Below are 13234 nucleotides of genomic sequence, written 5' to 3'. Positions count from 1 at the left end.
CCATTTATTAGTGATAGGTGTGACTGTCTGTCTTATACGTTATTTAATATAATAATTTTTTCTTTCGATATCTCTTATTTTATCTTATTAAAGAATACTTACAATTCTTAGTCTGAGCTAATATTATTATTCTTATGCTTGATGCAGAAGTTTTAAAATATTCTTAAAGCTACTCAACCCAAATATGGAGAACTTATAAAATCGAATAGAAAATGTCACAAACTACGAGTTCTTAGGGGCACATAAATTATATAAATTCAAAAAAATATTTATTTTTCCTCCAAAGACCAATAATAGCATTCGTATGATCATAGTTATATTTATTACAATTATTGAAAAAAATATATTTATTAACCAAATGAGTTAACATGATCTAATTTTTTGATAAATGAATCAATAGAATATTAATTGATATGATATATTTCGGTACCACCCATGTGGCAATAATCAGCAACCACGTCAGTGCCAACAAGGAGGCTCGAGATTGAAGCGGCATATTGCGTCGACGTGCCACCTTGGGATCAAATGAGGTGATCGCCTACTCTTGCATTGTTTGAGGCCATCTAAGACGTGCTACATAGCATATAATTGCTTTGGAAAGTTTGGAATGACAATATGTGGTAAGAATCCATGCAGCTTGGTCAGTGCTCGCACGATAAGTGATGGGGATAAAAAGAGGAATAACCTTTGTATAGGAACAAATACTAGAAGACCAAAATACGCAGCGGAATAAAATGGAAACACAATCAAACAGAACACCAAGATATATGTGGAAAACCCCTTCAATGTGAAGGGTAAAAACCACGGGGCAAACTAGAGATAATCCACTATGAGAATAATGAATATACAAATCTCAATCTCTTGCCCAAAACCCTAGCAACAACCACAAGAGAATAACTGGGATACAAGGATCACGTCACTGCCCACAATATCTAAAACCTCCCCAAGTAATCACAGCAAGAGTCTACTGTAGATTTGATCTAACCTGAGATGAGAACACTGCTAGATGATTGTGAACAGTCTCTCTGCGTTGTCCTTGTCTTCTTCCCTTTCTTTCTCTTCCTTTTCTGCCTTGATCTCCTTCTTCTCTTTGGAATCTCGTGGCTTCGAAGATCTGCCTCGTTGCTGCCTTTTTATAGCCTTAATCTGCCTCTAAAACGCAGCCACCACACCTCCCTAATCTTAATTAGGGTTAGGCTAAGAGAGAGTGTGGGCTGTGGGCTGATAAAGCCCACATGGGCTGAATATGGGCCATCAGCCCAACAACCTCCCCCTTCAGCCCATAAGGGAGGCTGTCCCATGACTCCTCAATGTGAAGCCATGCCGACCAACTGTCGGCATATCTCCTGTCTTTCTTTTGGTAAGGTCTTCGTCAACATGTCTGCTCCGTTGTCATCTGTATGAATTTTCTGAAGCTGCAACTGCTTCTCTTCAAATACATTTCGAATCCAGTGGTATCTGACATCTATATGCTTTGACTTGGAATGAAACATTGGGTTCTTACACAAATGGATTGCACTCTGGCTGTCACAATGCACCACATAATTTTTCTGTTTCAGCCCCAATTCTTGTAAGAATTCTTTCATCCATAACATTTCTTTGCATACCTCTGTAGCAGCAATATATTCTGCTTCTGTGGTGGAGAGAGCAATACACCTTTGTAACCTGGATTGCCATGACACAGCTCCCCCTGCAAAAGTAAGTACATAACCTGAAGTAGACTTCCTCGTATCTATATCTCTTGCCATATCTGCATCTGTGTAACCTGTCAACACAGGTGGTCCACCTCCAAAGCTTAAACAAACCTTAGAGCTCCCTCTGAGATATCTAAAAATCCACTTCACTGCTGCCCAGTGCTCTTTGCTTGGATTTGCAAGAAATCTGCTAGTAACACCCACTGCATATGCGATGTCTGGCCTCGTACATACCATTGCATACATTAAACTTCCAACTGCTGAAGCATAAGGAACCTTTTGCATTTTCTCCTTCTCCTCATCACTTGACGGACTCTGTTCTGAGCACAACTTGAAGTGACCTGCAAGAGGAGAACCAACTGGCTTAGCATTGCTCATACTGAATCTTTCCAATACCTTCTCGATGTATTTCTCCTGTGACAACCAAATCTTCTTGTTTTTCCTGTCACGAGAAATCTGCATGCCTAGTATTTGCTTTGCTGGCCCCATGTCCTTCATTGCAAAAGACTCACTCATTTCCTTCTTCAACCTGTCAATTTTAGACATATCTTTCCCAAGAATAAGCATGTCATCAACATAAAGTAAGAGAATAATAAAATCCTCACCAAACCATTTGATGTACACACAATGATCTGAAGTCGTTCTTTTGTATCCATTTTCTGTCATAAATGAATCAAACTTTCTGTACCACTGTCTTGGAGCTTGCTTTAGCCCATACAAGCTCTTCTTTAACTTGCAGACAAAATTATCTTTACCTTTGACTTTGAAGCCTTCTGGTTGCTCCATATAAATTTTTTCCTCCAAATCACCATGAAGGAAAGCTGTCTTCACATCTAACTGCTCAACCTCCAAGTCCTGGCTAGCAGCAATACCAAGAGCAACACGAATAGAAGACATTTTAACAACAGGAGAAAATATCTCTTCAAAGTCAATACCTTTCTTTTGACCAAAGCCTTTCACAACCAATCTAGCTTTGTACTTTGGTTGAGAACAATATTCTTGAGTCTTCAACCTAAAAACCCACTTGTTCTTCAAGGCCTTCATTCCATTTGGTAGCAGCACCAAATCATAAGTGTGGTTCTTCTGAAGAGCATCCATCTCTTCCTGCATAGCAGCTAACCACTTCTCTTTCTGCTCACTCTCAACTGCTTCCTGGTAACTCTCTGGTTCACCTGCATCAGTAAGCATCACATACTCATCTGTAGAGTATCTTTTGGAAGGTTGACGTTGTCTAGAAGATCTTCTCAACTGAGGTTCTACGGGAACTTGCTCTCCTACTTCTTCTTGCTCAACATGTCCTACAGGTAGATCAATATCAGGTTTTGCACCATCTTCCTGCATATCTCCCCCATCACCCTGATATACTGGAGGAGTAACTGGGTCACAATCTGCTAATCCTTCTGCAGAAGTCTTGGCTGGTGCCTTCTTCTTCAAATCCTCAAAGGTTTGATCCTCAAAGAAGATCACATCTCTGCTCCTGAACACCTTCTGCTTTTCTGGATCCCAAAGCCTGTAACCAAACTGATCATGTGAGTAACCAAGAAAAATACATTCTTTAGACTTACCATCCAGCTTGGACCTCTCATTATCTGGAACATGTGCAAATGCACGACAACCAAACACTTTCAAATGCCTGTAGGAAACATCTTTCCCTGACCATACATGCTCTGCAACATCACCATCTAGGGCTGTACATGGTGATAAGTTGATCACATCAACTGCAGTCCTCAAAGCCTCATCCTAAAACCTTTTGGGTAGCTTGGCCTGTGAAAGCATACATCTGATCTTTTCCATGATGGTGCGGTTCATCCTCTCTGCAATTGCATTATGCTGAGGTGTACCAGGAACTGTCATCTCATGTTGGATTCCATGTGACCTGCAATAGTCATTAAACAATCCTGTATACTCACCACCATTATCTGATCTTATGCATTTCAATTTCCTTTCTGTCTCCCTTTCAACCCTGGCATGAAACTCTTTAAAGACATTAATAACCTGATCTTTGGTCTTCAAAGCATAGGCCCAAACTTTCCTAGAAAAATCATCTATAAAAGTGACAAAATAAAGTGCACCACTTATACCAAGAACATCAACAGATCCACCAGGAGTTTTTGTCCTCAAAGGACCACATACATCTGTATAAACACGGTCTAAGACATGCATTTTTCTAGACAAAGCAGCACTAGCAAATGAAACTCTATGTTGTTTACCAGCTAAACAATCAATACAAGGGTTCAGATGTATACCTCTGAGATCTGGTAATACCTCTCTCTTGGAAAGAGTTTGCAGCCCCTTCTCGCTCATATATCCCAATCGCCTATGCCACAACTCCATACTGAAGTCTTTCTCTGTAGCATTTAACTGCTCACCATAAGCTTTAGCCTGCAACCTGTACAAAGTATGACATTTCTTTCCATTAGCTATAACAAGAGAACCCTTACTGAGTTTCCATTGCCCTCTGTGAAATCTGCTTTCATAGTCTTCATCATCTAGTCTTCCAACTGAAATTAAATTCAGCCTCAAGTCAACCACATGTCTCACATCCTTAAGTACCAACTTGCAGCCAAGGTTGGTCTTTAAATGGATATCACCCATGCCAATGATGTCTGCTGTGCCATAGTTGCCCATCTTGACAACACCAAAGTTTCCAGACCTGTATGTAGCAAAAAACTCCCTCCGAGGTGTAGCATGATAAGAAGCACCTGTGTCAATCACCCACTCAAGATTCTGACACACACAAGAAAAAATATCATCAGAAGGAGACAAAATCAAATAATCACCACCCTGCACTGTAGTTGTAGTATTATCCTTTGATTCTGTAGACTCCACTTATTTTCCCTTTTTCTTGTTCTTCTTAGGTTGTTTACATTGGTTCTTGTAATGTCCTTTCTCACCACAGTTATAGCAAACAATATCTTTTCTTGATCTTGACTTGCTCCTACCCATACGTGAACTGCTTCTGGACTTTGACCTTCCTCTGTTCTCTGAGATAAGTGACTGTGAATCATTCTGAGATGTTGCTGAACTCTTTCTTCTCAACTCCTCATTCAACAAACTGCTTGTTGCTTGACTCATAGTGACAATACCATCTGGCGCAGAATTACTGAGGGAAACCACCAGTGTCTCCCAACTTTCTGGTAATGAACTGAGAAGTAACAATGCCTGCAACTCATCATCAAGAGACATTCTCATAGAGGATAACTGGTTAGTAATACTCTGCATTTCATTCAAATGCTCAGCAATAGAAGCACCTTCTCTATATTTTAGGTTCACAAGTTTTCTGATCAAAAAAACTTTGTTGCCAACTGTTTTTCTCTCATAGAGACTTTCCAATTTTTTCCAAAGAGAATATGCAGAAATTTCAGTAGAAACATGGTGAAAGACACTATCATCAAGCCACTGTCTAATAAACCCAATTGTTTTTCGATCTAACCTCTTCCACTCATCATCTGTCATAGTTGTAGGTTTTGCACTATCCCCCTGCAAAGGTCCATACAAATCTTTGCAATACAAGAGATCTTCCATTCTTGGTTTCCATATCATCCAATTATTTCCATTTAAACTAATCATGCGAGAAATATTACTGGCCTCCATGTTCAAATACAAAAATTAAATCACCAAAACCCCGCTCTAATACCAGTTGATGGGGATAAAAAGAGGAATAACCTTTGTATAGGAACAAATACTAGAAGACCAAAATACGCAGCGGAATAAAATGGAAACACAATCAAACAGAACACCAAGATATACGTGGAAAACCCCTTCAATGTGAAGGGTAAAAACCACGGGGCAAACTAGAGATAATCCACTATGAGAATAATGAATATACAAATCTCAATCTCTTGCCCAAAACCCTAGCAACAACCACAAGAGAATAACTGGGATACAAGGATCACGTCACTGCCCACAATATCTAAAACCTCCCCAAGTAATCACAGCAAGAGTCTACTGTAGATTTGATCTAACCTGAGATGAGAACACTGCTAGATGATTGTGAACAGTCTCTCTGCGTTGTCCTTGTCTTCTTCCCTTTCTTTCTCTTCCTTTTCTGCCTTGATCTCCTTCTTCTCTTTGGAATCTCGTGGCTTCGAAGATCTGCCTCGTTGCTGCCTTTTTATAGCCTTAATCTGCCTCTAAAACGCAGCCACCACACCTCCCTAATCTTAATTAGGGTTAGGTTAAGAGAGAGTGTGGGCTGTGGGCTGATAAAGCCCACATGGGCTGAATATGGGCCATCAGCCCAACAATAAGTACAAGCCAACCATCCGAGAAGTCGATCATGTATGATTGGCCTTCGTTCACAAGTATAAAGGTCGACCCTCTAATTGGCACCGAGGAGGCCTCAAACACTTCAACTAAACTTAATACTTACTCAACATTCGAAGGGGCTAAACCAAGAAACCCTCTCTCGACTTTGGCCTTTGTACATGAACCCCCAAGGAAAAGAAGTAACAACCCGCCAAGAGAGAGACCACACTCGAGAGACAAAAACTTGACCCAAGGAAAAGAAGTAACAACCCGCCAAGAGAGAGACCTTACTCGAGAGACAAAAACTTGACCCAACCCGACTCGACACTAACGTTCGCTAACCAAACTTATGTGTGGGGGACTGTGCGCACTCGGGATCATACAAAGCCATGTTAATATCTCGACGACGGCATAAGAATCCCCAACATTAATTATTCTAATTCTATAAAGAAAACATTAGGTCCAATCACTATAAATAATTAGATCACATATATCCGATGCTAATCGATTTGACTCTCGTATCGTTGGATCGAGTCACTATTCGGATGATCGGGTCATCATCTCGATCCATATCGGGTGCTAATCAATTTGAGTCGATTTGATCCACTCGACCCAATCCCTAACCCAACATCCCAATTTGAGCCAACCACGTCACACAGGCCGAACCACACCACGCCGCATGGTCGACTCACGGACGCACCCGTACACGCCGTGCATCTGTCAACGTGTCGGTCTAACCTGGCGAGAGTCAAAACTAGAAATTAGATACGGATAACATTAAGGATAAATGGGGCCCAACTTTCGATGACTAAAGCTGATCTGGAACCCTCCGTTCCCCGCATCTCGACCGTCCATGCTGTTTTGATGCGAAAGATTCGGATAGGGACGGTCGAAGAAAGGAAGTTTAGTCGATCAGATTCAGAACATACCATGAGATCGCAATGTGTGCATTTCCAACAGATTGCGGCTACTACTCCGAGAATAATCTTATCCATCTGTAGATATTGGCGTATAAATACAACGCAAGATTTAATGCTGCAGCATCCGAATCAGAAAGGGAGTTCAGAAGACACACTCGTGTGTGGAAGATGACGGAGAGTGGAGTTGCAATGGAGCAGCACAAGGCCAACGAGGGGAAGAACAAGTATGCCTTCGCTTGTTCTTTCATCGCTTCCTTCATCTCCGTCTTGATGGGCTATGGTGAGCTCATCTATCCTTGATCATTCGTGTGAGTCCTCTGTTTCATTGCTTCCTCATTTGGATGCCGATGATGGCAGATACTGGGGTCATGAGCGGCGCCATGATCTTCATCCAAGAGGACCTCAAGGCGACAGACACCCAGATCCAAGTCCTCGCCGGGGTCCTCAACGCCTGCGCCTTGGTTGGGTCGCTGACCGCCGGCCGGATATCCGACTTCATCGGACGGCGCTACACCATCGTCGTCGGCGCCGCCGTCTTCTTCCTGGGGTCGCTCCTCATGGGCTTGGGTCTTAACTTCGCCATGCTGATAGCCGGCAGGTGCATCGCGGGAGTCGGCGTCGGCTACGCCCTCATGATAGCTCCCGTGTACTCTGCCGAGATCGCCACCACGTCCTCCCGCGGCTGCCTCAGCTCCCTGCCGGAGATCTGCATCAGCATCGGCATCCTGTTCGGTTACCTCGCCAACTACCTCTTCCGGAAGCTCCCGCTGATCTACGGCTGGCGCGCCATGCTAGGCGTTGCCATGGTCCCTTCCGTCGCGCTGGCCCTCAGCGTCATCCTGATGCCGGAGTCGCCGAGGTGGTTGGTCATGCAAGGCCGCATCAAGGACGCCAGGAGCGTGCTGCTCCGCGTGTCGAACTCCAAGGAGGAGGCGGAGCGCCGGCTGGGGGATATCAAGGCCGCCGTGGGGATCGACAAGGGCTGCACCGACGACGTGGTCCACGTGACGAGCAAGCACCACGGGGAGGGCGTGTGGAAGGACCTCCTACTGCGCCCGACGCCGCCGGTGAGACGGATTCTGACGGCCACGGTCGGCATCCACATCTTCCAGCACGCCACCGGCATCGAAGCCGTTCTCCTGTACAGTCCCAGGATCTTGAAGAAGGCCGGGCTGATGACCAAGAACCAGCAGTTCCTCGCCACCATCGGCATCGGTGTCTTCAAGACCGTGTTCATCTTGGTGGCCATTCTTCTGGTGGACAAGGTGGGGAGGAGGAAGGTGCTGCTCTCCAGCCTGACCGGGATGATACTGTCTCTCGTAGGGCTGGGCGTCGTCCTCACCGTGGTGGAGCACTCACCTCACAGGCTGATCTGGGCGCAGATTCTGGCCGTGGTGTTCATGTTGTCCTTCGTGTCCTCCTTCTCCAGTGGGATCGGTCCGGTGACATGGGTTTACTGCTCCGAGATCTTTCCCCTGAGGCTAAGAGCACAAGGTGCCAGCCTGGGGGTGGCCATCAACAGGCTGATGAACTCCGCCATGTCCATGTCCTTCATCTCGCTCTACAAGGCCATCACCATCGGCGGCGCCTTCTTCTTGTTCGCAGGCATTGGGGTCGTAGCATGGGTGTTCTACTTCTGCTGCCTCCCCGAGACGAAAGGGAGGGCGTTGGAGGAGGAGATGGAGGAGGTCTTCACGAAACGAGGTGACAAGAAGCCACCGAAACAGCATGCGGTGGAGATGGAAAAGGTTGAGATATAATTTCATTCTTCCTTTTCCTGTGTTTATGGGGGATTGTTTTGCTTATTTATATGTGTTTAATGAAAGATTTGAGTAATCGAATTGAAATTTGAATCGGGAATCGTAGTATCTATCAACTCGAGTAATCGAAAAGGGCGGCGATATGGGCCGGAATTGTTCCTCGTGGGCTTCGATTGTTGTCCAGCACACACGATTGTTGCCGGTCAATTTAGGTTGACCAGTTGATGCTTAAAAGAAATAGAAAAGACAAGCAATTAAGGACTTTATCCTTTGATTACGAAATAACAAGTCTGAGGTACGTCGCATTCATTTCGCGTGCTTTTAGTGAGAAGAGGATGATGTTTTGGGTCCCAAAGAATCTACAAAACAATGCTGTTGATGACTCAGCATGGCTTAATATACTTTCACTAAATCATGTATTATAATTCATTAAGTTTATTGAGTATAAACATATTTAATTAATAATAATACATATTCATCTTAATGTTACCTTTTCGATGTGTGACTAATTAAAAAAATAATTCAAAGAGTTGAAGCTATTATTTACTCGGACTCCAATAGAATGCTATGGATCCAAGTTTGGATAACAGGTCGGATGGAAAAATAATTTTAATTTATATGATAATTTTAATTTTAATTTTAATTTAATTTAATTTTAAGTGAGGAGAGAGTTTTATTTGTTGTAGTTTATTCTCATGCAACTTAGATGATAGGACTAAAATACATAAACCTTATATTCACTATTTTGAGTTTACGATTATTGGGTCCGATCGATATATCGGCTTGGACAATTGGGCCTGAGCCCAAATCACCAATTGAAAGAAAGGAGAAAGGGATAAAAGTTTAGGGTAACAAAATTAGAAAGTACATCGTGCAACGTGCACGTGTGTAAGTGTTTTTAAGTTTTCTGTTAACAATCGATGGTCAAATGTTATTAGTTTTGACCAAAAGTATGTGTTTTTAAGTTTTCTGTTAACAATCGATGGTCAAATGTTATTAGTTATGTGTTTTTAGGTTTTCTGTTAACAATCGGTGGTCAAATGTTATCAGTTTTGACCCAAATTTTATGTGGAGAATCTTTACAGTAAACTCTATAATCCTAACCCCTAACGATGTTGATATAAATTTTATCCTCTTTGAGATACTTTTCTGCTCACTATATGAGATTAAGAATTTTCTTATAAGGAGATTCACCCTATGATCTTGATGTTATTGTGATCCTCTGATTATTCTAGAAAAGACCGATTGTAAACCTGTTGACTACGGTCCCACATTGGGTTTTTCACGTTAAAAGATTTGGTCTCACTGTGTGTGATTGATTACCTCTGATTATTCTAGAAAAGACCGATTGTAAACCTGTTGACTACGGTCCCACATTGGGTTTTTCACGTTAAAAGATTTGGTCTCACTGTGTGTGATTGATTATTTGCTCTATTGTTTATGCTGTGCTGATATTTTCATTTGGATATCAAGTTGGTATTTTGATGAGAAACCCATTTTGGCAAAGGTTAAAAAACCTCTTTATGAAAAAGATAGTGAGAAATAGAATTTCTCTCCTCAGAAGACTTGTAAATTTGAAGTATAAAGATTGTGGTAACATTGTTGAGCACATAAGCCTATTTCAGAGTCTTGCAAACAGCCTATTTCAGAGTCTTGCAAACAAGTTGGTTACTATGAAAATGAATATAGATGATGAGATGCAATGATTATTACTTCTCAGCTTTTTATCAGAAAGTTGGGAAATATATGTGGTGACAATTTGTAACTCCACGCTAGAGAGGACTCTAACTATAGATATGGTTAAAGACAGTTTGTTAAATGAAGATGCTAGAAGGAAAGAACAGGGTGAATATTCTTCTAGGGCATTTGTTACTAAAAAACAAGAAAGACATGGAAGAACTCATAGCGGAAATCCACATGGATATAGAGAAAGATCCAAGTTTAGAAGAAATATCAAATGTTTTCACTATAACAAGCCAGGTCACATAAAGAAAGAGTGTAGGTTTTGGAAGCGAGAACAGAATAAAATGAAGAAAAATGAGAAAGAGACCAATACAGTTGCTGTTGAAGGTAATATCACTATTGTTTGTGATGAAGGTTGTGTTAGTCTTGTAGCTCAGGATAGTAATTGGGTAATTGATTCTGGTGCTTCATTTCATGTTACTTCTCATGGTGATTTCTTTAGACCTTACACTACTGGTGATTTTGGTAATGTTAGAATGGGAAACATTGGTACATCTAAGATTGTGGGTATTGGAGATATTTGCTTGGAGACTAGTATTGAGAGTAAATTGATATTCAAAGATGTAAAGCATGTTCCAAATATTCGTCTTAACTTGATATCTACATGTAGACTTGATGATGAGGGTTTTACACACTATTTTGGTAAAAGCAAATGAAAACTCACTAAAGGTTATCTAATTATGGCAAAAGGAAAGAAGATTAACTCTTTTTATGTCATGGAAGCTAAGTTACACAAAGGAGAGATTAATGCAATTTGAAAAGATGAAAGTATAGATCTTTGGCATAAGAGGCTTGGACATATCAGCGAGAAGGGACTTCAAACTCTTGCTAGAAAGCAGTTTTTACCAGAGTTGCAAGGTACATCTCTTAAATCTTATAATCATTGCTTAGTTGGAAAAATACATAGAGTTGCATTTCAGACATATTCATCATCTAGAAAATCAAATGTTATTGATTTAGTTTATACTGATGTTTATACTATGCAAACTAGAACTCTTGGAGGTGCTCTTTATTTTGTTACTTTTATTGATGACTATTCTAGAAAAGTGTGGGCTTTTACTTTGAAATCTAAAGACCAGATACTCGATGTTTTCAAGGAGTTTCATATCAGTGTTGAAAGAGAAACTGGTAGAAAGCTAAAATGTGTTCGATAAGATAATGGTGGCGAGTATAGGAGTCCTTTTGAGAATTATTACAGGTTCCATGGTATCAGGCTTGAGAAAACAGTTCCTAAAACTCCTCAACAGAATGGTATAGTAGAAAGGATGAACAGAACCATTGAAGAAAGGATTAGGTGTATGCTTTCCTATGCTAAGTTACCATAGTCATTTTCGGGGGAGGCTATGAGAACTACAGTTGATCTGATAAATCTTTCTCCATCAGTTCCTCTGAAAGGTGATGTTCCAAAGAGAGTATGGAGAGGAAAAGATATATCTTATAATCACTTAAGAGTCTTTGGGTGTAAAGCATTTGTTCATATTCCCAAAGATGAGAGGTCCAAGCTTAATAGTAAAGCAAAAGCATGTATCTTCTTGGGATATTGTTATGAAGAGTTTGGGTACAGATTATAGGATCCAGTAAATAAGAAGATTATTAGAAGCAGAAATGTTGTGTTTCTTGAAGACCAATTGTTTGATGATGGTGATAATATCGAGAAGCCAAAAACCTCTATTTATATTTCTTGGAGTTTGGGCCGAGTTCCTTCACATGTAGTTCATGATGATCATGGGAGAGATGAACAAGAAGATTGTGGTGAGAATACCAATGATGATACACCTACAGTTGATGATGCTGAACCAACTGAACATGCACCTCCACCACCGGTTGAGATTCCATTGAGAAGATCCACTAGAGAGCGACAACCCTCTACCAGATATCCTCCACATGAGTATGTTATGCTTACTGACGGGGGAGAGCCAGAAACTTACCAAGAAGCTATTTTACATGAGAATAAGAGTGAGTGGGTTAAAGTCATGCAAGAAGAGATGAGATCCTTACTTGAGAACCACACCTATTACTTGGTAAAATTGCTTAAAGAGAAGAAAGCTCTCAAGAATAAGTGGGTTTATAAATTGAAGACCGAAAACAATAGCTTACAACAAAGATACGAAAGGATTCAGTCAGAAGAAAGGTATTGACTTTGAAGAAATATTTTCTCCAATTGTGAAAATGTCTTCTATCCGAGTTGTTCTTTGTTTGGCTGCCCGCTTGAATTTAGAAGTTGAGCAACTTGATGTAAAAACAATATTTTTTTATGGTGACTTAGAAGAAGAAATTTACATGAAACAACTAGAAGGTTTTAAAGTCAAGGGAAAAGAAAATCTAGTGTGTAAGCTTAAGAAAAGCTTATATGGACTCAAACAGGTACTTAGACAGTGGTACAAGAAGTTTGATTCATTTATGATAAACTAAGGGTATGATAGAACCACATCTGATCATTGTGTATTTATGAAGAAATTTTCAGATGATGATTTTATTATTTTACTGCTATATGTTGATGATATGTTGATTGTTGGTCATGATGTTGGAAAAATTGGAAAGCTTAAAAGAGAGCTAAGTAAGTCTTTTGCCATGAAAGACTTGGGATCAATGAAACAAATACTTGGCATGAAGATTCTTTGTGATAGGAAGAAAAGAAAGATTTGGTTATCTCAGGAGACTTATATCGAAAAGGTTCTTGAAAGATTCAACATGAGTAAAGCCAAAGCAGTTTGTTCTCCACTTGCAGGTCATTTCAGGCTTAGTTCGAAACAATGTCCTACAAGTGAGAAAGAAAAAGAAGAAATGTCTAGAGTGCCTTACTCATCTGCAGTAGATAATTTGATGTATGCTATGATTTGTACTAGGCTAGATATAGCTCATGCAGTTG

At 40.9% G+C, this 13234-nt stretch overlaps 1 protein-coding gene across 1 annotated transcript; it reads left to right on the top strand.

Moving 5' to 3' along the window:
• Nucleotides 1-7051: 7051 nt before the first annotated feature.
• LOC135635461 (probable polyol transporter 6) lies at nt 7052-8622 on the top strand. The gene is made up of 2 exons (XM_065146541.1): nt 7052-7142; nt 7220-8622. Exons 1-2 carry the CDS (start codon nt 7052-7054, stop codon nt 8620-8622), a joined length of 1494 nt encoding a protein of 497 aa, XP_065002613.1.
• Nucleotides 8623-13234: the final 4612 nt, after the last annotated feature.

This window comes from Musa acuminata, chromosome BXJ3-4 (assembly GCF_036884655.1).
Source record: "Musa acuminata AAA Group cultivar baxijiao chromosome BXJ3-4, Cavendish_Baxijiao_AAA, whole genome shotgun sequence".
NCBI classification, from domain to species: domain Eukaryota; kingdom Viridiplantae; phylum Streptophyta; class Magnoliopsida; order Zingiberales; family Musaceae; genus Musa; species Musa acuminata.
This window is presented reverse-complemented; position numbering and strand designations above follow the sequence as displayed.